At 49.4% G+C, this 24,280-nt stretch overlaps 1 protein-coding gene across 5 annotated transcripts in view; it reads right to left on the reverse strand.

The window, feature by feature from the left end:
* HAUS8 (HAUS augmin like complex subunit 8) overlaps window positions 1–24,280 on the reverse strand; it is a 30,015-nt gene that overhangs the window by 3,614 nt on the left and 2,121 nt on the right. For 3 of the 5 annotated variants that reach the window (XM_017501211.2, XM_017501209.2, XM_037728745.1), the window contains exons 2-9: window positions 21,872–21,933; window positions 17,691–17,746; window positions 10,488–10,569; window positions 7,275–7,370; window positions 6,507–6,601; window positions 5,759–5,824; window positions 5,494–5,652; window positions 2,514–2,655 (exon numbers count right to left, since the gene is read on the reverse strand). In XM_017501211.2, the coding sequence (XP_017356700.1) occupies window positions 2,514–2,655; window positions 5,494–5,652; window positions 5,759–5,824; window positions 6,507–6,601; window positions 7,275–7,370; window positions 10,488–10,569; window positions 17,691–17,746; window positions 21,872–21,933 (758 nt within the window). The remainder of the gene's footprint in view (window positions 1–2,513; window positions 2,656–5,493; window positions 5,653–5,758; window positions 5,825–6,506; window positions 6,602–7,274; window positions 7,371–10,487; window positions 10,570–17,690; window positions 17,747–21,871; window positions 21,934–24,280) is intronic. The other 2 variants (XM_017501210.2, XM_037728746.1) reach the window with 2 other exon arrangements.

Raw genomic sequence — 24,280 nt, forward strand, 5'->3', positions numbered from 1 at the left:
CGAGGCCTCCCAGCTAGACCATGAGCAACTTAAAAACACCAGTCCTTGTTCCCTGCACCCCTGAGCAGAGGGAGGCCTGCAACTGCAGGGCCTGTGTCACCTGCACTGGGACAACACACCTCTCTCCCCAATACGCATCACGTTGAGGCCAACTGTACATGAGAGTCACATTTTGGGAGCCTTTTAAGCGCCTTATCAGCCAGCCTCTTCTCCCTTCAGCAGTGGACTGAATTACGCCCTCTGCAATACGTACGTTCCACTCCTACCCTCCACTCCCAGCAACTGTGACCTTAACCGGAAACAGGGTCTTTGTGGACAGGGTGGCATTAAAATAAGGTCATTAGGGTGGGCCCTAATCCAGTGACTGATGTCCTCATCAGATGCGGGGAATTTTTCTTTTCTTTTTTGTTTTAAGACGGGGTTTCACTATGTTGGTCAGGCTGGTCTTGAACTCCTGATCTCAGGTGATCTGCCCACCTTGGCCTCCAAAGTGCATGGATTACAGGTGTGAGCCACCACGCCCAGCCCTGTGAGGAATTTTTCTTTTTTATTTTTGAGATAGAGTCTTGCTCTGTCATCCAGACTGGAGTGCCATGGTGCAATTCTCCTTCCTCAGCTTCCCAAGTGGCTGGGATTACAGGTGCACACCGCTATGCTGGCTATTTTTTTGTATTTTTAGTAAGAGATGGGGTTTCACCATCTTGGCCAGGCTGGTCTTGAACTCCTGACCTTGTGATCCACCTGCCTGGCCTGATGTGGGAATTTTCAATAACAAGACAGCCAGGGAGGAGGCCATGGGCAGAGAATGGAGGGACACAGCCACAAGCCAAGGAACGCCAAGGGCCACCAGCAGACACCAGCGGCCGGGGGAGACACAGTATGGGCTCACCTGGCCTGCCCTGGAGGGAACCAATCCCATCAACACCCTGATTTCAGACTTCTGGTCCCCTGAGCTTCAAGGGAATGTTTCTCTGGTTTCAAACCACCTATTCTGCGGTCGCTTGGTATGGCAGCGCCAGAAAACTCACAGTCCCTAGGCTAGTTCCCAGCAACTACCTAAGGACCTGAGCAGAGACGGAGCCAGAGAGTACAAATGTGGAGGTGACCATAGTCATCAAATCAGAAACCCAGCCAGGAACGGGGCTCACACGGATTCAGAATCCCAGTGCTTTGGGAGGCCAAGGTGGGAGATCACTTGAGCCCGGGAGTTCTGGATCAGTCTGGGCAACATGCCAGACCTCGTCTCTACTAAAAATAAACAAAAATCAGCCAGGTGCACCAGGCACTGTGGCCTGTAATCCCAGCACTTTGGGAGGCCGCAGGGGGGCAGATCACCTGAGGTCAGGAGTTCGAGACTGGCCTGACCAACATGGAGAAACCCTGTCTCTACCAAAAATACAAAATTAGCTGGGTGTGGTGGCGCACGCCTGTAGTACCAGCTACTCGGGAGGCTGAGGCAGGAGAATCGCTTGAACCCAGGAGGTGGAGGTTGCAGTGAGCCGAGATCATGCCACTGCTCTTGTTTGTCTCAAAAAAAAAAAAAAAAAATTAGCCAGGTGCAGTGGTGCATGCCTGAAGCACTGGGGAGGCCACTACTTAGGAAGCTGAGGACCTGAGCAGATCCTGAGAAGTTCAAGGCTGCAGTGAGCTATGACTGCACCCCTGCACTCCCGCCTGGGTGATTATGCAAAAGATTCCACCAAGAAAAGAACAATGGCAGGGCGTGGTGGCTCATGCCTGTAATTCTAGCCTTTTGGGAGGCCAAGGTGGGAGGACCGCTTGAACTCAGGAGTTCAAGTCCAGCCTTAGCAATATAGTGAAACCGTGTCTATTAAAAAAAGAAAAAAAAAAATTAGCCAGGTGTGGTGGTGCACACCTGCAGTCCTAGCTACTCAGGAGGCTGAGGTAGGAGGATCGCTTAAACCCTGAGGCAGAGGTTGCAGTGAGCTGAGACTGTACCACAGCACTCTGGCCTGGGCAAAGCAGTGAGATGCTGTCTCCAAAAAACGAAAGAAAAAGAACCAAACTCCAGGGCCGCCAAAAACTTGCTCTTTGGGAAGATACCTGTATCTTGACAGGTATTTTAAGATGCAGCAGAGTACCTTTCTTCACACTTGCTAAAGTCTTCAAGTTCAAGACAAGGTGGGAACCCTATGCCTAAAAGGGTCCTCACTCCTCTGCTGAGGGTGAAAGCTGCAGTGGGGTTGGTGGTCTTGTCACCTCTCAACCACTAAGGCACATTTGTTGGGCCCAGGACTCAAGACTGCAGGCCACCCTGGCAAAATGCCTTTCGGCAGATCACTGTGTATCCCACTGCCCAAGGTTCAAATCCCAGCGTGGTTACTTTCTCAGGGCGAGACCCTGGAAGAACCACAGCCTGGCCAGCCCTCTCTGTCCTCTGCCTTAGATGGGGAAGAGGGCACTTGTGGCAATGACATCGGGCCCATGGGAAGCACCCACACACGCTCCTCACCCGCCTGCTGCACACACAGCTGGGACATCCCGTTTCCTACCTAAGAGCTGCTGCCCGTCTCCCTCCAGGTGGATGGACCTCACAGGGAGCTCATGCCTGGTGGTGTCCAGGGCTGTGGCGAACGTCCTGTACTGCTCCCTGAAGCGTGTGGCCACAGCCTCGAAGGGGCTGAGCATCTGGACCTGTAAGCAGAAGGGACGGGCGATGTAGAGGGAGATCCCGGAGTCCCATCCCTGGAAGTTTAACGGCTTGTGCAGGGTTAAGATACGAGCACGGTGGCTCACGCATGTAATCCCAGCACTTTGGGAGGCCGAGGCGGGCGGATTACCTGAGGTCAGAAGTTTGAGGTCTGCCTGGCCATCATAGTGAAACCCCGCCTCTACTAAAAATAGAGAAAATTAGCTGGGCGTGGTGGCAGGCACCTGTAATCCCAGCTACTCAGGAGGCTGAGGCAGAAAAATCACTTGAAGCCAGGAGGAAGAGGTTACAGTGCGCTGAGATTACGCCATTGCACTCCAGCCTGGGCAACAAGAGCAAAACTACGTCTCAAAAAAATTAAAAGGTACAGCGCTGTTCTTCACGACTCCCCAGGGATCAGAGCTTAGGAAGTTTCCTAGGGTGAGGTGAGCTCTCCCCAAGAGAGGCCAGTGGATGGTAAGGTGGCCCAGGCCCCTCACTGGGTATGCGTGTCTGCCTTCCAGTGGTTCCAGGCTTGGACCCTCGGCTGGGCCCACTTGCTTTAGAGCACTGCGCCTCGACAGCTGCTTTCACAAGGCCATCCCCACCCCAAACACGCTGTCTGGGTCTTCATGGGGGTTTAAAATGATATAGGGTTGACCCTCGGGCAACGCGGGAGTTTGGGGTACCAAACCCTGTTCAGTCCAAAATCTGTATATAACTTTTGACTTCCCCCAAATTTACTGATAGCCACGGTTGAATGAAACCTTACTGATATCATTCAAAAATCATGTAATAGACTAGCATCTACACACACACACACACACACACACACACACACACACACACACGCACACTTTTTTGAGACAGAGTTTTGCTGGGTCTCCCAGGCTGGAGTGCGGTGTCGCAATCTCGGCTCACTACAACCTCCGCCTCCCAGGTTCTAGCAATTCTCATGCCTCAGTCTCCCTGAGTAGCTGGGGTTACAGGTCCGCACCACCACGCCTGGCTAATTTTTAAATAAAAATTTTTAGTAGAGACGGGGTTTCACCATATTGGCCAGGCTGGTCTCAAACTCCTGCCAAAGTCTTCAAGTTAGAGATTAGATGGGAACCCTATGCCTGAAGTGATCCGCCTGCCTCAGTCTCCCAAAGTGCTGGGATTACAAGTGTGACCCACTGCACATATATATTTTTTGTAGACAGGGTCTCAGTGTGTCGCCCAGGCTGGAGTGCTGTAGAGTGATCATAGCTCACTACAGCCTCCACACCTCCCAGGCTCAAGCAAACCTCTTGCCTCAGCTTCCAGAGTAGCTGGGACTATAGGCATTTACCACCACATTTTGTTAATTTTTAATTTTTATAGAGACTGGCCAGGCATGGTGACTCATGCCTATAATCCTAGACTTTGGGAGGCCAAGGCAGGTGGATCACTTGAGGTCAGGAGCTGGAGACCGGCCTGGCCAACATGGCAAAACCCTGTCTGTACTAAAAATAGAAAATTTAGTGGTGTGTGCCTGTACTCCCAGCTACTCAGGAAACTCAGGTATGAGAACTGCTTGAACTTGGGAGATGGAGGTTGCAGTGAGCTGAGACTGTGCCACTGCACTACAGCCTGTGTGACAGAGGAAGACTCCACCCAAAAAAAAAAAAAAAATTTGTAGAGACCGAGTGTCACTATGTTTTTTGCACATGGGACAAATATGTATGCACTCATGACATGCCTAACTTTTTCTCAATTTTTTCAGTACTTCTAGGCTATGAGATGCATCTGTGAGTTTTTTCAAATTGTCAAAAATCTCCAAAACTTTTTCCAAATATTTACTGAAAAAAATCTGCACTTAAACGGAACCTCACAGTTCAAATTCATGTCGCTTAAGGGTCCACTGGGTTTGTCTCTTTTTCTTCCATTTTGAGCTCCCTAAGGTCAGAGACCCTGTACTCAGCCCAGGGCCTACCTGCAGGGGTGCTCATGTGACAATTTCGGATGTTAGGGGTTGAGCTGGATCCCGCCAAATTTATATCTGACATTCCAACTACCAGTACTTGTAATGCACCCTCATTTGAAAATATGGATTTTATCAGGGTCATCAAGTTAACACGAGGTGATAGGGGGTTGTGTGGGGGATGCTAATCCAACACAACTGGTGTCCTGGGGGGAAACAGGGACCCAGACACACACAGGGGGAAGGACATGTGGACAGACACAAAGAAGACAACCATTCACAGGCCAAAGACTGGGCCAGGAGAGATTCTCCCTCACGGCCTTCAAACAGAGCCAACCACCACCACCTCAATCTTAGACTTTCAGCTTCCTGAACCACGAGAGAATGAATTCCAGTTGCTTTGCAAACCCAGGTTGTGGGACCCCGTTCCAACAACCACAGGAAACTCACCCACTGGGTAGGGGGCCCGCCCCTGCCGATCAGCCCTTTCTGGGTTCCAGGGCTTCGCTCCTGTCCTTCTTCTACATGGACACCTCTGTCCCATAGCTGATCACATGGTGCTAGGACTGATGTGCTTCCCACCAGCACCCTGCCCCTCCAGGGCAGGCCCAGAGCATGTCATCCTGTCGCTGCTCGTAATCATCAGGCCGGCAGGAAGTCTCTGCACAAATGTGTAGAAGGTGCGCACTTCCCTTGTTGGCTCACGCTTTACTTTGTAACCTCATCCTCTACAAGTGCCATAGACCCGACACCAGGACCAGGGAAAGTGCGGCATTACAAGCCCAACACAGGTTAGAAGCCAGTGCACAATACCCTAGCACGAATGCTACCCAAAACAGCGGAGATGGGACAGATCCGCTGGGAACACTAACTGCTCACGGTGTCACTTACAACTGACCTGGGCATCCAGGACATCTGCCAGCTCCCGCTTCCTCTGAGAGAGGAGAAGCCTGCATTTCAGCTCATGGGCCTTTTTCTGTAGCTTCTCCTTCTCCTTACACATTATTAATAAATTCTTTTCTGCCCTTCTTTCAAACTCAGCAAGATTGTTCTCCATCTGTTAAATGTGAAAGAAAAGCTCAGGCAGGTGGGGACACCCTCCCCATGGTGAATGGAGCCCGCCCTTCCATCCATGGCATACGTGAACGAAGAAATGTTTTCACCTTTACAGCCAGTAGCGTCAGCAGTAGTGTCTGAGACTCCATCATTTCCATTGCTTCAGATAAATCCTTAAGAAAAGAAAAAGACCCTCTCAATTCCTGATGAAGTGGCATAAATGCAGCTCTTTCCTCAGCAGGGGCAGAACTCTGGCTTGTGTGGATTTTCTGTATTCAGTTTGATATCTGGTAGTTCTCTAGTGTAGTGGGCCTGCTGCTTCTATTTTCTTTTATTTGGTTTTCTCCAGCGCTCTCAGATGGAAGAGGGAGGTCCATGACCCACCTTCCCCAGCACCTGGCAGGAGAGACAGCGGCAGCTGGGCAGTCAAGGGCCAGCTGAGGATACCCACCAATTTGGTGCTGCACCAGGACCAGAATGCAGTCTCCCCACTTGCTGGTCACCCACCTACCAGTCTTGTCCTCACCCTAGTAAGACCACAGCCTAGCTGTCCTCCCACCAAGGGACAGGACCTGGCCTTGTGCCTTTCCTAACACAGCGTGGGCACAGAGAAGTCCCCTGTCTCATTTGCTACATGATCCTGTATTGGTATCCACTATTGAATATGTACTGGGGGAAATGTAAACTCTACAAATGATCTAAGAACATTTGTGGTCTTGATTTTTGTCCTAAAGGGGATGGGTGTCTTGTCTATTCTTGGAGCCACGGGCACTCAGGTGGCACCTAGTTCAGAGTCGGATCTATATCAGATCTATACAACCCGTCTGTAGCTGCTCTTTCATTTCAGACACTTACTGGGCTCTTTTTCCGAGGGGCAGAAAACGATGTTGACTCAGGTTTCTTTGGTACTGTTTTTGCTAACTGTGGCGTCTTTCTGATGATGCTTTTGTCTAAGATAAAACACAGCATTTTTAATGGTGAGTAGCACATACAGACAGTCCCTGGTTGCCATTTTTTTAAATAATGGATTTATTCGGATGTAACCCCATCGTAAATTGAGAACTATATGGAATTATAATGGTCCAGTCTAAAGTTATTCCACTTTGCAAGGGACAAAAGGCAAGTTTAATCCCCTTTACCAAGGTATTCAGTGTATTTCTGATGTCACATACATATATATATATATACATATTTTTTTTTTTTTTGAGACAAGAGTTTTGCTCTGTCGTCCAGGCTGGAGTGCAGCAGTATGCTTTCGGCTCACTGCAACCTCTGCCTCCCGGGTTCAAGTAATTCTCTGCCTCAGCCTCCCAAGTAGCTGGGATTACAGGCGCTTGCCACCACACCCGGCTAATTTTTGTATTTTTAGTAGAGATGTGGTTTCACCATGTTGGCCAGGCTGGTCTTGAACTCCTGACCTCATGATCCACCTGCCTTGGCCTCCCAAAGTGCTGGGATTACAGGCGTAAGCCACCATGCCCAGCCTGTACAATATTTTCAACTTATGATGGGTTTGTTGGATGTGACCCCATCATAGGCCAAGGAGTAACTGGACTTTGGAAGACCACTGAAACCTACTGCAACCCCCACTGAGTGACAGAAGGGGTGAAACCAACGATTTACCATTAATGGCAGAGAGATCCAGGTCAGGTGGGGCTGTACCATGCCCTTCCAGCAACGTGGACTGCAGGTCCCCCTTTGCAACCCCACTGCTATCTGCTGTTAAGAAAAGAATACCCAAAAGTCAGCACAGTCGAGACATTCTCCATTTAAGCCAGGAAACACAGGCCGTGTTTCTGAACAATACAGTTGCTTCTAAAAACCCAATTTTGTCCTAGGCGGAAAGGCTAAAATTAAAAAAGGCAAAAAAAAAAAAAAAAAAAAAAACCTGTGGAAATTCCCAGCCATCAACTTGAATCTATTTTTAAAGTACCACTAGAAGAGAGAGACATTCTGTAGAACCCAAGACATGCAAATAGGCCTTTCTGCCAGTTTACAAGATGCTAAGAGTGGGATATGATGCCATACTCCGATTCTACCCTCTCCTCTTTTCCCATCTTCTCGTCACCCAGGCTGGAGTGCAGTGGAGCAATCAACTCACTTCAACCTCTGCCTCCTGGGTTGAAGCAATTTCCTTAGCCTGAACTTCCCAAGTCACTGGGATTACAGGCGCCTGCCATCAACACCTGGCTAATTTTTGTATTACTATTTTTATTATTATTTTTTGAGATGGAGTCTCACTGTGTTGCCAGGCTGGAGGGCAGTGGCGTAATCTCAGCTCACTGCAACCTCCACCTTCTGGGTTCAACCGATTCTCCTGTTTCAGCCTCCCAAGTAGCTGGGATTACAGATGCGTACCACCACTCCCAGCTAATTTTAGTATTTTTAATAGAGAGGGAGTTCTGCAATTTTGGCCAGGCTGGTCTCGAACTCCTGACCTCAGGTGATCTGCCATCCTCGGCCTCTCAAAGTGCTGAAATTAAAGGCATGAGCCGCTGCACCTGGCCAATTTTTGTATTTTTAGTAGAGACTGGGTTTCAACATGTTGGCCAGGCTCTTCTCAAACTCCTGACCTCAGGTGATCCACCCGCCTCGGCCTCCCAAAGTGTTGGGATTACAGACGTGAGACACCACACCCAGCTAGAGGTGGTAACTTCTTATTGCTATTGCTTTTTTTTTTTGAGATGGAGTCTCACTCTGTTGCCAAGCTGGAGTGCAGTGGCATGATCTCGGCTCACTGCAACCTCTGCCTTCCGGGTTCAAGAGATTCTCCCACCTCAGCCTCCTGAGTAGCTGGAACTACAGGCGCATGCCACCATACCCGGCTACTTTTTACATTTTTAGCAGAGATAGCCTTTCACCATTTTGGCCAGGATGGTCTCCATCTCTTGACCTCGTAATCCACCCGCCTCAGCCTCCCAATGTGCTGGGATTACAGGTATGAGCCAACATGCCAGCCTGCTATTAATTATTTTGCCCTGGAATATTTTATTGCCAGCATGCACAGCATCTGCACTAAGAAAATTTTCTTTTCTTTTTTTTTAATCTTTGGTCTCTGAATATCAGTAAGAAAATTAACTTTCTGGCCGGGCGCGGTGGCTCAAGCCTGTAATCCCAGCACTTTGGGTGGCCGAGGCGGGTGGATCACGAGGTCAAGAGATCGAGACCATCCTGGTCAACATGGTGAAACCCCGTCTCTACTAAAAAAAAAATACAAAAAATTAGCTGGGCATGGTGGCGCGTGCCTGTAATCCCAGCTACTCAGGAGGCTGAGGCAGGAGAATTGCCTGAACCCAGGAGATGGAGGTTGCAGTGAGCCGAGATCGCGCCATTGCACTCCAGCCTGGGTAACAAGAGCAAAACTCCGTCTCAAAAAAAAAAAAGAAAATTAACTTTCTACAAAACCATACAATGGAACTCAAACAAGCAGTCCTTTGAAATCATTAGGGTGTGGTTTAAATTAAGGTTTCTGGCCAGGCGCAGTGGCTCACATCTGTAATCCCAGCACTTCAGGAGACCAAGGTGTGTGGATCACAAGGTCAGGAGTTTAAGACCACCCTGGCCAATATGGTGAAAGCCCGTCTCTACTAAAAATTATCTGGGCATGGTGGCGGGCATCTGTAGTCCCAGTTACTTGGGAGACTGAGGCAGGAGAATCACTTGAACCTGGGAGGCAGAGATTGCAGTAAGCCAAGATCGTGCTACTGCACTCCAGCCTGAGCGATAGAGCGAGACTCTTAAAAAAAAAAAAAAATTAAGGTTTCTTAGCCATGGCATTGCGAGTATGTGGGTGTGTGGGGCTGGATCCCCCTTGCTGTGGCGGCGTCCTGTGCATTGCAGGATGCTGAGTGGCCTCCCTGGCCTCCACCCACCAGATGCCAGCAGAACCCCTTCCCCCAGACAGGACAACCAAACACATCTCCAGACACTGCCAAAGTGTCATTGGGGGTCCGGATCACCCTTGAGTGAGAACTGGTTTGAAGGTGTGGCAGGCCCGGTCTCTGGTCCCCTGGTCACACCAGCATTCCCAGGTTCATGCATGGCCTTCAACCCAATTAGATGGGGAAGACTAGCAGGCTGGCTCTACTGTGAGCTTCTCACCACGCCTGGGGAGGGGGTAGCAAGAACTCTAACATCTACACCAGGAGTGGCAAGTTGTAGCTCACAGGCCAAATCCAGCCCGCTTCCTCTGCTTGTAAATAGCTTTATTGGCACACAGCTTTACCCGTTCCTCTATGTCTGGTCTGGGGTTGTTTTTATATTACACAAACAGCACAGTTGAGTCTTTATTTGTTGAGACGGAGTCTCGCTCTGTTGCCCAGGCTGGAACGCAGTAGCTTGATCTCTGCTCACTGCAACCTCCGCCTCCCAGGTTCAAGCTATTCGTCTGCCTCAGACCCCCAACCCTAAGTAGCTGGGATTACAGGCACGCGCCACCATGCCCAGCTGATTTATGTATTCTTAGTAGAGACGGGTTTTGCCATGCTGGCCAGGTTGGTCTGGAACTCCCGACCTCAGGATGAAGCCCTCACAGCCTGTCTAACGGTCCTGCTCTCAGAGCACCAGTGGGAAAACAGTCATGTAGACAAGAAACTGATGTCACCAAGGAGTACCACGATGGCAATGTGGCTTTTCTCTAGGGCCACACAGGGAAGAAATGGCCTCCCCTTTGCTTGCCGTCCCCGCTCACCTCCCCACATTCCCCCATTCTCCAACTCTTTGCTCACTGCTTCTGATCTTTCCCAGAAAAGAAAGAGGGAAATTGAACTTAGCACCCACGGAGACAAAATTTACTGCGCCGCTCATCACTGCCTGAGGCCCAGGGCTGTTTCGCACCTTTGCTTTTGTGGAGCAGGCTGGGTTTCCTTCCACCTTCAGACGTCTTCCCTCGGGTCTGTGACCCATCTCCTGCAGGAGCCTGTTATGGGAACACACGACACTCAGAGGACAAGATATGCCCCCTTCACAAGAAGGGGCCCTGACGCAGTCTGCACCGGGTTTTCTAACTGCTCTTCCTTAGAGGCAGGGGAAGAGATTTAAAGAGGTTTGAAATTTTATCTCATAGATACAGGAATAACACATTTTGTCAAAGTGTAGACGCTCACTTGCACAGAACATAGAAGACTACCAAAATGTTTGCTGGTGGCTATCTGACATGGAAAATTAAAGGTGACTGATTTTTTCCAGACACATTTCAGTATTTGCTAGTTTTCTAGAGAGAACATATAACTTTGGTCATCAGGAAAAACAAAGTTTTTACACATATATTGCCAAACAATTTTTTTTAAAGAAACACATGGAACACTGTCCTTATAATACCCAAAAGCAAAATGAAAACCTTATAAAGAGCAAGGGCCAGGTGGAATGGTTCCTCTCTGTGGTCCCAGCTACTTGGGAGGCTGAGTTGGGAGGATTGCTCGAGCCCAGGGGTTCAAGGCTGCAGTAAGCCATGATCGCACCACTGCACCTCAGCCTGGGAGACAGAGCAAGACCAAAGCAAGGCCATGATGATGCACAGACACCACTCCCATTCAATATGGCAGTGGAGGGCCTCGGATAAGAAATAAAAGGCAAACAAGTTGGAAAGGAAAACTCTGTTCTTGCAGACGTTAATTTTTCATGCAGAAAATCCCTGAACATCTTCAATACTGCTATTAAAATTAAAAAATAAGTTAACAGGAGTTTTCTTTCAATTTTGTGTGTGAATTTGACTGGATATTGGGTGTCCCAGAATGAACATTTTTTGGGTGTGTCTGTGAGGGTGTTTCATATTTATTCATTTTGAGATGGAGTCTTGCTCTCTCTCCAGGCTGGAGTGTAGTGGCGCAATCTCAGCTCACTGCAACCTCTGCCTCCTAGGTTCAAGCGATTCTCCTGCCTCAGCCTCCAGAGTAAATGGGACTACAGGTGCATGCCACCATGCCCAGCTAATTTTTGTATTTTTAGTCGAGACAGGGTTTCACCATGTTGGCCAGGATGGTTTCAATTTCTCAACCTTGTGATCAACCTGCCTTGGCTTCCCAAAGTGCTTGGATTACAGGCGTGAGCCACTGAGCCACTGTGCCCAGCTGAGGGTGTTTACTAATGAGATCAGCATTTGAATGGGTGGATGTGTATGGGCACCATGCAATCCCTTGAGGGCCTGAATACAACAAAATGATGGAAGGAGGAGAAATTCACCCCTTTTGCTTCCTGTTTGCCTGGCTGAGCTGAGACATCTTACCCCATCTCCTCCTGCCCTCAAACTGGGATTTACACCTTTGACTCCCCTAGTCTCAAGCCTCCAGACAAATGCTGAACTAAAAACCACCAACCTTCCTTGCTCTCTGGCTTGCAGACAGTAGATCCTGGGATTTCTCATCCTCTAAAATCACATGAGCCAATTCCTCATAAATAAACCTCATTTTATATATTCATATCGTTTTATAAGATCCTCTTATTGGCTCTGTTACTCTGGAGAACTCTAACACAGCAAAGGTGCAGGACGCAGGGTCAATATTCAAAAATTCACATTTCTAGCAATGAAGTAGCAATGAACAAGTTTGAAGATTGAAATTAAAAGAGAATACCATGTACAACAGCACTAAACACCAAATGCTTAGGTAAGATCTACACTCTGGAAGCTACAAAAAATGCTGAAACAAATCCAGGAAGATCTAAATCAATGGAGAAGAATACCATGTTCATGGATTGAAAGACTCGATATTATTAAGAAGGTATTCTCCCCGATTTATGGATTCAATGTAAACAAGATCAAGCAGGTATTTTGCTAGAAAAATGACAATTCTAAAATCCCTATGGAAAGCCAAAGGAACTAGAAGAGACGAAATAGTTTTGGAAAAGCATAGCAGAAGGCCTCACATTACCTGATTTGAAGACTTTGTACAAAGCTACAGTAACCTCAGCAGTGCAGAACTGGCATAAGAATGCACACATAGAACAATGGAAAAGAACAGAGCCCAGACACGACCCACACATATATGGTCAACTGGTATTTGACAGAGGTGATGAGACAATACAACAGGAGAAAGGAAAATCATTTCAGTAAATGGGATTGCAACAACTGAACACCCTGCATGAAAAAATGAACTTTGATTTACACATCACATCATACACAAAACCTAACTCACAGACTTAAAACTGAAACCTAAACTACAAAACTCCTACAGGGAAAACAGGAAAAAAATCTGCGATCTTGGATTAGGTGAAGGTATCTTGGATAAGACTCCAAAAGCACAATCCATAAATGCAGAAAGTGATCAACTGGGCTTCCTCAAAACCGACACCTGCTGCCTCTTAAATTAAAACACTCAACAGCATGAAAAGACCAGCCAGACTGGAAGAAAACATTTGCAAAGAACTACAAAGAGCTGGTGTGCAGAACACGGAAAGCACCCTCAAAACTCAGTAATAAGACAACAAATAACCAACAGACACATCAGCAAAGATACGGGAATGGCAAATAAGCACCTGAAAAGATGTCTGATATCACCAGCTATTATGAAAATGCAAATGAAAACCACAATGAGATACCATTTCACACCCACAAGACTGGCTAGAATGTGAAAGTAACAACTTGCACTGTCATCTATGCGCCTAGTGGGAACATAAAAATGGTACAGCTACTGTGGAAAACAGGTACGTTTCTTGTTACCATTATAAATATATAGATAAGTTTTCATCTACAACTCATGGCTTGGAACTCCTATAAGCCCTTGTTACAGTAAGCAGGATCTCTCTGACCTCCTCCCACACTCCTTTTACCTGTCAGAGAGGGTTCCCGCCTCACACCCCAGAGGAAAAAATGCTACAGGGGCCAAGAAGAACCTGAACAGACAGGTCTTGCTGGGTTTGGAGCATACCCTTTTTGACCAATCACATTTCCACAGGGTTGTCCATGCTTCAATCACACCTAAGTCATGAAGATTCCATAAAAACCCAAAAGGACAGCTTGGAGAGATGTCAGACAGCTGAACACATGGAGATTCCTGGAGGGTAGTATTGTAGAACAGGCTGCGAAAGCTCTCTGCCCCTTCCCCTACATGTCACCCTACACATCTCTTATCCTTTGTTTTGTTTTTGAGACGGAGTCTCGCTCTGTGGCTCAGGCTGGAGTGCAGTGGCACAATCTCGGCTCACCACAACCTCCACCTCCCAGGTTCAAGCAATTCTTCTGCCTCAGCCTCCCAAGTAGCTGGGATTACAGACATGCGCCAACATACCCAGCTAATTTTGTATTTTTAGTAGAGACAGGGTTTCTCCACGTTGGTCATGCTAGTCTTGAACTCCCGACATCAGGCAATCTGCCCGCCTAGGCCTCCCAAAGTGCTGGGATTACAGGCGTGAGCCACCACGCCTGGCCTGTTTTGTTTTGAAGAGACAGGATCTTGCTGTTACTCAGGATAGAGTGCAGTGGTGTGATCACAGCTCACTGCAGACTCAACCTCCTGGGCTCAATTGATCTTCCTGCCTCAGCCTCCCGAGTAGCTGGGATTATAGGCACCCACCACTATACCCAGCTATTTTTGTTTTTTTAATAGAGATAGAGTCTTGCTATGTTGCCCAGACTGTTCTGAAACTCTTAGGCTCAAGCAAACCTCCCACCTTGACCTTTCAAAAGTGCTAGGATTACAGGCCTGAGCCATCATGCCCAGCCACTTGACCAGTGAAAAAAAGATTTTTTTTTTAGAGACAGGGTCTCATTGAGTTGCCCATGCTAGTCTGGAACTCCCCGCCTCATGCAATCCTCCCATCTCAACCTCCCAAACTGCTGGGATTTCAGACATGAATCCCAGCTGAGCCACACTCTGCTCCATCAGTATCCTTTGTAATATCCTTTATAATAAACTGGTCAACCTAAGTGTTTCCTCAAGTTCTGTCACTCCTGCAAATTAAATGAACCCAAAGAGGGGGTTATGGGAACCCCCACTTGAACTTGAACTTGGTTGGTCAAAAGTTCTAGAGGCAGAAGGGGCAGCCTTGAGGACTGAGCTCTCGCCCTATGGGACCTGATGCTATTTCCAAGTAGGGTGTGTCAGAATTGAATTGGAAGTTGCCCAGCTGGTACCTGCTGCTTGCTGGAGGGGAAACCCTCCCTCACAACGGTCACAGAAGTCCTATGTTGATTGTGGTTGAGTGGGAGATCAGGAAACACAGTTTGAGTTTTTCTACGAGCCGGCAATCCTCCTCTTGGGAGAAATAAAAACAAGTCTACACAGAAAAACACACAAGAATGTTTAGGGAGGCTTTATTTGTGATCACCACGACAGGAAACCAACTGACTGCCTGTCAATCAGTGAACAGATGAACACACTGCAGTCCATCCACTTGATGGAATATTATTCAGCCATAAGGAACCAGGCTGGGCATGGCAGTTCCCGCCTGTAATCCTAGCATTTTTGGGAGGCCAAAGCAGGTGGATCACTTGATGTCATGAGTTTGAGACCAGCCTGGCCAACATGGTGAAACTCCCATCCCTACTAAAAACACAAAAATTAGGCCAGGCGCAGTGGCTCACGCCTGTAATCCTAGCACTTTGGGAGGCTGAGGCAGGTGGATCACTTGAGGTCAGGAGTTCGAGACCAGCTTAGCCAATACAGTGAAATCCCTGTCTCTACTAAAAATACAAAAATTAGCCAGGCATGGTGGCGGGTGCCTGTAGTCCTAGCTACTAGGGAGGATGAGACAGGAGAATCGCTTGAACCCAGGACGTGGAGGTTTCGGTGAGCTGAGATTGCACCACTACACTCTAGCCTGGGCAACAGAGCAAGACTCCGTCTCAAAAAATAAATAAAACAAAAATAAATAAATACAAAAATTAGCCAGGTGTGGTGGCACACACCTGTAGTCCCAGCTACTTGGGAGGCTGAGGCAGGAGAATCGCTTGAACCAGAGGCGGAGGTTGCAGCGAGTCAAGATCGCACCACTGCACTCCAGCCTAGGTAACAGAGCGAAAAACTCCATCTCAAAAAACAAAAACAAAAACAAAAAAAGAGGAGGAACCACTTACAGATTACTTTGAAAGGCACTCTGCGAAGTGTTAGGAGCCATAGACAAGGGCTACAAACTATGACGCCACAGATACGACCTTCTACAAAAGGCAAAACTGCAGATTCAGAAAGCCGATCTGTGGTTGCCTGGGGGTGGGAGAGGGGCTTGTCCTATCAGAGGAAAGGGGGATTTAGGGATGACCCATTCTGTAGCTTGATTGCAGAGGCTGTTTCATGACCGTCTACATCTGTCAAAGCAGGCAGGACCCTATGCTGAAAAGGGGGACACTAACTCCATGTAAATGACACCTTGATTTTCAAGATGGGGGAAAAAACAGTAAAGATGGAAAGGGCCAAAGCGTCACAGCACATAGACACATGGGGGCGCTGTCACCAAGTCTTCACAACAACATGAAAATTAGGAGCGGGGAAGACAGTGACCCTTTGTTGAAAACTGCTCCAAGAACGGTATCCGTCTGCGCAAAGGTATTCTCTTTTCTCAAGCCGAATCTTAAGTCACAGGGTCAAGCACTGTGACTTAAGGTTTATGACTCCATTTTATCATAAACCAAGATTTGGAAAGCAGAGGGAGGAATCCAACCTTGACTCACTGAAAGAAAATACACAATTGTATCATCTACTGATTGTTCCCAGGGACCCTCACACAAAGCACGTTCTCAAGTGGGTAAATATCTTTCATGCCATTACTTTCAATGTTTTCATGATATCTCACGGTGTGCCTATATGATAGTTCACGAAACTCTTCCTCTAATTCGGGGTGATTGAAGTATGTCATTTTCCGCGTAGTTTTTCTCTAAAAACCCATAGCTGATTTTTAAATTTTATTATTTTTTTGAGATAGAAGACAGTGTCTTGCCCTGTTGCCCAGGCTGGAGTGCAGTGGTATGATCTTGGCTCAATGCAAACTCCACCTCCCAGGTTCAAGTGATTCCCTGGCTCAGTCTCCTGAGTAGCTGGGATTACAGGCACCCACCACCACACCCGGCTCACTTTTGTATTTTTGGTAGAGACAGGGTTTCACCACGTTGGCCAGGCTGGTCTCAAACTTCTGACCTCAGGTGATCTGCCTGCCTAAGCAGCTTTATTTTGTGAGATGGAGTGTCGCCCAGGCTGCAGTGCAGTGTCGCAATCTCGGCTCACCTCAACCTCTGCTTCCCAGGTTCAAGCAATTCTCCTGCCTCAGCCTCCCGAGTAGCTGGGATTACAAGCACTCGCCACCATGCCCGGCTAATTTTTGTATTTTTAGTGGAGACAGGGTTTCACCAGGTTGGTCAGGCTGTCTCGAACTCCTGACCTCGTGTTCCACCTACCTCGGCCTCCCAAAGGCTGGGATTACAGAAGTGAGGCGCCGCTCCTGGCAAGTAGCTGTTTTTTTTAAATACCAGCCAGACACCAAGAACTGTGCGCTGGGCACTGGATAATACAGCTTCAGAATCTAGAAAGTGAATTAACTGGGTTGAAAGGCAAGAACAGGCTGGGCGCGAGGGCTCATGATTATAATCCCAACATGTTGGGAAGCCAAGGCGGGAGGATCGCTTGAGCTCAGGAGCTCAAGAACAGGCTGGGTAACTCAGGGAGACCCAGTCTCCACAAAAACTTTTAGAAATTAGCTGGTGTGGCAGCACACGCCTTTGGTGGCAGCTACTCAGAAGGCTCAGGTGGGAAGACGGCTTCAGCCTGGGAGGCTGAGGCTGCAGTGAGCCGTGATCATGCCACTCCATTCTGGCCTGGGTGAGAGAGAGAGAGAGACCTTGTCTCAAAAACAGAAACAGAATAAGGTAAGAACGGCATTATGTTTCAGTGGAGATCACAGCTTTGTAAAAGAGATGCGTATAGCCATGAGCCGCCAATGACAGACTCACAACTGGCGGCATGAGGGGCTGACGATCTCAAAAGCACCTGAGTGAAGACCCCAAAAATGCTTCCTTCCGGACCGGGTTGTGAGCACCTCCCGTGACTAGTTTCCGAATTCCGGTTACTCAGAGCCATGCTCAGAACGGCTGCACACCGAAGCCGGGCGCTGTCTTACCTTTTGGGCTGTCTTCTTCTCATACTGCAGGTATCGGGACTCAACCACTCTTCCACCTGTGGGGATACAAAGGACTCAAGACCACACACACCCAGACCCCACGCCCCAGAGAGCCAATGCCGGGGCCCTGCCCACTCAGTGACCGAACAGGGGGAGTCATCACTCCTCCTGCTCCCCCGACCACGTCCTTCGCCAGCCTCGAGCATGCATGGGACACCTACTGTATGCAAGTCCCAAGGCAGGTGTGGAGTCCCAGACTTCCTGAGGAGCTAAGATCAAGGAACATGCCCCAAGGTCAAAGCCGCACATGTACTCAGGCAAGGGAGAGGGCAAGAAGAAAGAACTTTTGCTTACGGCCTCCAGGTGGCTTACGCCTTCCTCCCAGCTCGGTCCCCTCACCGTGACCCCAACAGCTCCTTCCCCCTCTGCATGCGTCTAGGACTCACTCCTGGTACCATCTTTTACTACCCCCGCCCCTTACTCAATTTGGGACCCTCTGCCCTGAGACACGCCCAACACCCGAGCCCTCTTCAGACAGAGCCAAATCCCTGGTGACAGCCCGACCCCAGATCCCCTTCCAGGACTACTCCTAGGAGGGTGACTGTGGATGGAACAAATGCCACCTGTCACCCCAGCTTCTGGGGTGAGGGGTCTGGACTGGATCCAGTTGGTCCCGTTCTGTCCCCCAGGCCTCTCCTGGACCCTCCCTCAAACCTGTTCCTCCCACCTCCTCCAACTGGCCGCAAGCTCAGTCTCAGCCAGCGACCGCAGGAGACCCTCCCACCACCACATCCAGCCACCTCCAGTCCTAAGGGCTACATCCCCCGGTCCCGTGAACGGACCTCTGTGATCCCAGATAAACTGCCCTCCATTCTGGGTGCTAAAGCCCAGCCCTTACTTCGTAAAGGAAGCACCCGCAACTCCCACCTCCCTGCCTGAGGCCCCACGGCTCCTCTCCCCACCAGACGCTGCAGGTCGTTTTTCCCCCACCTGCACCCTGTGCCTCCTCGCATTTCTCCATCCCCTCAACAGCAAACAGAGCAGAGTGCTTTATCCCCAGCTCCTCTCCCTCTCCTTGCTTCTTCCCTTGAATCCCTCCTCCAGCAATCCAGCTTGCAGACACACCGCTGCACCAGAACTTGACCCCTTTGGACAAGACCACCGCCATGTCCCTTGCTCCTGAGCCCACCAGCCCATTCTCAGTCCGGTCATCTGAGCCACCCGCAGCTCTAGGCACTATTGTGGCTCACTCCCTCCTGCGCGAAACCTTCCATCGGCCCCCAGCTGCCCCCCGGGGCCGAGGCAGACTGGCCTGCTGGGTCCCTGGGCTCAGGAAGCCTGAGTGCCTCTGGGAACCTGCGGGGCCTTGTGCCACCAGCAACTTGCCTCTTGTCACCCTGTCACCCCTCACTTGCCCTATTCAGCCGATCTGCTCCGTGGACCCCCTTGCTGTGCCTCCCCCCGCAGGCACCTCCCTGTCTCAAGGCCGTGCTCAGCTCAGACCCCAGCATGCCTGCCCCGCCTGCCATTCCATCACAGCATCTGTCATCATCTCGCACACCCCGAAGCCTCCTGAAGGTTCTCACGCACTGCCCATCTCCTCCCTAGAGCCCCCAGGGGCCTGGGATTTTTGTCTCCTTCGCTTGCTGCTACGTTCCACCACCTGGCATGCGGTAGGCACCCAGGACTAGGTCAAATGAATATTCTGCAGCATATCAGTGCCGTAGAGCTCAAAGGCTTGCCTTTGTACTAAAGAGACCACAGAGAGCAACCTGCTCAATGTCACACAGCTTGAGAGTTCAGCCAAGTGAGACTGTGACTTCGCCCATATCTTTGTGCTAGCTGATTCTTCCGTTGGGGACTGGGGGTGCAGCTGCTACCCTGAAAGGAAAGGAAGTGCCCTCACACTGAACAAGGATCCTGCAGTCAGCCAAGGGGCTGGGTTGTCAATCTGGGTGGCCCCAGAGCGGAATGTGCCAGGCCTGCAGAGCGAGCATGGGTGCAGATGGCTATGCAGCAGATGAGGACAATCGGGGGGCCGCTCTCACGGTGCAGTTATGTAAGGACTGAGGCAGGACCAGGCAGGGTCCCAGGGACAGAACCAAGCCACACAAAGAGTCTGCCCCGGATGGTGATCCAACAGCCAAGGTAAAGGACACCCCCAGTTCCCAGCAGAGAGACCGTCCTGCCCGGGTCTTTCTAACTCCATCAGCGAACAGTTTTTCTCAACAAGGAGGATCTCAGGCTTGGGCTGCCTCAGACGGTGGGGGAAGAAAAGCACTTTCAAGTTTCCAGGAAACTAGAACACAACTGTTTGTTTTCACAGGCTCATGCCTGTAATCCCAGAACTCTGGGAGGCTGAGGGGACCGATCACTTGAGGTCAAGAGTTTGAGACCGGCCTGGCCAACATGGCGCAACCCCGTCTCTACTAAAAATACAAAACTGAGCCAGGGTGGTGGCACACTCCTGTAATCCTAGCTATTCATTTGAACCCAGGAGGCGGAGGCTGCAGTGAGCAGAGACTGCACCACTGCACTCCTGCCTGGATGACAGAGTGAAACTCTATCTCAAAAAAAAAAAATACATAAACAAACAAATAAAAATTTTCCACAGAAGCAATGTTATAAAGGAGGATACAATTCTTGTCCAAAAACAAGGTAGCTCATAAATATGACACGTGTCACATGTGAGATTAACATGCAATGTTTAGAACTTGAGAATAGCTGGGCACAGTGGCTCACGCCTGTAACCCCACTACTTTGGGAGGCCAAGGTGGGCAGATCACCTGAGGTTAGGAGTTCAAAACCAGCCTGACCAACATGGTGAAGCCTTGTCTCTACTAAAAATATAAAATTAGCCAGGCGTGGTGGCAGGCGCCTATAATCACAGCTATTTGGGAGGCTGAGGCAGGAGAATCACTTGAACCCGGGAGGCAGAGGTTTTGGTGAGATCGTGCCATTGCACTCTAGCCTGGGCAACAAGAGCGAAGCTTTGTCTCAAAAAAAAAAAAAAAATGAACTTGGGAATAAGTGGTCAGGAAATGAAAAGAACTCACGCAGCGGTACTGTAACATACAAACTTAGCCTCACTTGGAACTAAAACCCTGCTCTAAGCTCTACTGAATTGAGCCCTGCGACACTGCACACACTGCGAAAATACTGCATTGTATCACCCTTGGTCTCCAACGATGGACTCTAGAATCTACCATGTAAGCTGACCATTTCCTCTTTTTGTGTTTTGAGACAGAGTTTCACTCTGTCACCCAGGCTGGAGTGCAACGGTGCAATCTTGGCTCATATGAGAGTCAATGACAGGGGTGGCTGTTAACATTGACCCCAGGCCAGGTGCAGTGACTCATGCCTATAATCCCAGCATTTTGGGAGGCCGAGACAGGTGGGTCACTTGAAGTCAGGAGTTTGAGACCAAACTGGCCAACATGGAGAAACCCTGTCTCTACTAAAAATACAAAAATTAGCCAGGCATGGTGGTGGGCACCTGTAATCCCAGCTACTCAGGAGGCTGAGGCAAGAATTGCTTGAACCCAGGAGGCAGAGGTTGCAGTGAGCCGACATTACGCCACTGCATTCCAGCCTAGGTGACAGAGTAAAACTCTATCTCAAAAAAAAAACAAAAACAAAAAAACCAGTGACCCCAGATGAACAGGTGGAAATCAGACATACAGGTACCCCTCGTGAGACTGACACATTCACGCAGTGGGAATTGACAGTTTGATTTCAGGCCAGGAGTAGTGGCTCACAATTGTAATCCCAACACTTTGGGAGGCAGAGGCAAGAGGATCACTTGAGGTCAGGAGTTTGAGACCTGCCTGGGCAACATAGCAAGACCCTTTTTCAAAAAAATAAAAAAATTTAAAAAAAGGAGAGTATGATTTTAGATAATGATCTCCACAGTCTCCATACCCATGCTTCTAGGGGACTCGTCTCGGATACAGCCCACTACCCCCATGTCTGCAAGGGAAACCACTGCTCAAAATGACCACCACCATTCCTGACACATCCCTCACCACAGGGCTGGGACGGCCAGATCTGGAATCCCCAGAGGCATGACTACAAGGAAGTAAAGCCATAGCCCCCCTTTTCTGGCCTGTTTTTTCTTCCTCCAAAAGCACCTCATGAAAGAAGAAAACCATGTTCCTTAAAGAGACCCTGACATTGCTCACCTTGAACTCTTTTCTCCTTCTTCTTGGCGCTGCCAGGATTGGTGGGGCCAGTCGCAGGCTTCCTGCAAGAGAAGAGAGACAGGTCTTGTTCATCTCACTGCCCAAGCAGCACAGGAAAGACAGCAAGGTGCCTCTGCTAGTTGAAGCTCAGACAACCCAGTCCCAGGGCTGCCTGAGGACCATCTCAGTGAGGCTGGGCCACCTCAACAGGAAGAGGGACACAAGGAGCAGCCAGCCCCGGTCACCGGGGCAACAGGGCGTAGGTGAATGCCTGAACTGAGAAAGGAGGAGGGAGACGAGAGCTCCGTGGAAGAGACTGCAGAAGATCTCAAATTAGCCCTGTGTTCATTCATTCACCAGACACTGATGCACCTACTGTATACCAGCAGGGACACAGCAGTGAACAAAACACAGAGCTCCTTTCCAGAAAGGGAAGATCAGCATCTTGACAGGCAGGTCTGAGGAGTGGTCCCAGCAGGTACAGGGATGGGGGGGACAGGTATGACAAGGCACAGTAAGCTCAGACACGCGACAGAGGACATCCTAAGACGAGGGTTCAACAAGGGCCTGGGTACTGAGGCGGGAGGGAGTGATGGAGGTACAGGAATTGCTCAGTCCTGTGGTTTAGTCCCAGAAGATAAACGCGGACAGGACAGTTGGAGAGAACATAGAGCTAGGCCAGTCTGGGGGAGGCCGAATTCTGAGACTTACAGACAGCGACATTTGAATTCTCTACAGTGTTCGCATAACACAAAAAATTCTTGACATTTTCTTTAAACAACCATTTAAAAATATACAAGCCAATCGGTCCAGCGCAGTGGCTCACACCTGTAATCCCAGCACCTTGGGACGCCGAGGCGGGCGGATCACTAGAGGCCAGGCAATCCAGACCATCCCTGGCCAACCTGGCAAAACCCTGTCTCTACTAAAAATGCCGAAATTAGACGAGTGTGGTGGCGTGTGCCTGTAATTCCAGCTACATGGGGGGACTGAGGCACGAGNGATCTCAGCTCACTGCAACCTCCGCCTCCCGAGCTCCAATCATCTTCCCACCTCAGCCTCCTGAGGAGCTGGGACTACAGGCGCACATCACCACGCCTGCCTGATTTTTTTTTTTTTATGCTTTTAGTAGAGACAAGAATTTCACCATGTTGCCCAGGCTGGTCTCGAACTTCTGGGCTCAAGCAACCCACTCACTTCGGTCTCCCAAAGTGCTGGGAATACAAGCATGAGCCACTGTGCCCTGTTTAGAGAACGTAATTTTATTTCCCATACTTCTGGAGGTCAAAAAGTCTGAGATCAAGATGCTGGCAAGGTAGGTTTCATGCTCTCGGCTTGCAGGCGGCCGCCATCTCCCTGTGTGCTCACAGGAGTCTGGTGTCTCTTCCTACAAGGACCCTAACCCTATCGGATATGAAGACACTACTGATAGTCACACAGGGGGTGCTATCAGCAGAGTTAAGTGGAGGCCAGGGGTGCCGCTCAATACCCTACAATGAAACGGACAGGACGGTCCTCACCCCAGAGAAGGATTCAGCCCCAGAAGTCAATAGTGCCAAGGTGAAGGGATGACTGGAGGTACAGGATGGAAGGCAGAGAATACAGATGGTGCTGTGAATTCCTGTCCCAAAATAAGAAAACCTGAATGTTATTCAGCCCTAAAAAGGAAGAATAAAGTCTGGATAGACTGCAATAAAGACGAATCTTGGGTGGGGTGTGGTGGCTCACACCTGTAGTCCCAGCACTTTGGGAGGGTGAAGCAGGCAGATCGTAAGGTCAGGAGTTCAAGACCAGCCTGGCCAATATGGCAAAACCCTGTCTCTACTAAAAATGCCGAAATTAGACGAGTGTGGTGGCGTGTGCCTGTAATTCCAGCTACATGGGGGGACTGAGGCACGAGAATCACTTGAACCCAGGAGGTGGAGGCTGCAATGAGCTGAGATCACACCACTGCACTCCAGCCTGGGTGATCGAGTGAGACTGTCTCAAGAAAAGGGAAAAAAAGTGTAAGCTGTTCTTAGCTACCAGTCACACAAAAAAGGGGGGTACTCTGGCTTCACCTGTAGCCTGAAGATAGTCCAGCCCCGCTATGGACAACAGGAGAATGGGGAGGGGTTAGATACAGGAGATGACAATATCAATGGTGTTTCATATACACCACCGGCAGCTGGGAGGAAGACAGGCTACAAAGTTCTAGAAGGACAAGGACTAGTCTGCCATTGCTCCTCACTTGGGCTGCAAAATACCAGCTCATATTCAATACCAGTGTGCTCACAGGATCTTTTTCACGAGTGCATGGAGAAGGAGTATGAGCAAGTGAGCTGCCTGGTGTCTCTTCCTGGTTTTAAACATTATTCTATTTTATTGAGACAGGATCTTGCTCTGTCACCCAGACTGAGGGCAGCAGCA

This window comes from Cebus imitator, unplaced genomic scaffold (genome assembly GCF_001604975.1).
Source record: "Cebus imitator isolate Cc_AM_T3 unplaced genomic scaffold, Cebus_imitator-1.0 Scaffold280, whole genome shotgun sequence".
NCBI lineage: Eukaryota > Metazoa > Chordata > Mammalia > Primates > Cebidae > Cebus > Cebus imitator.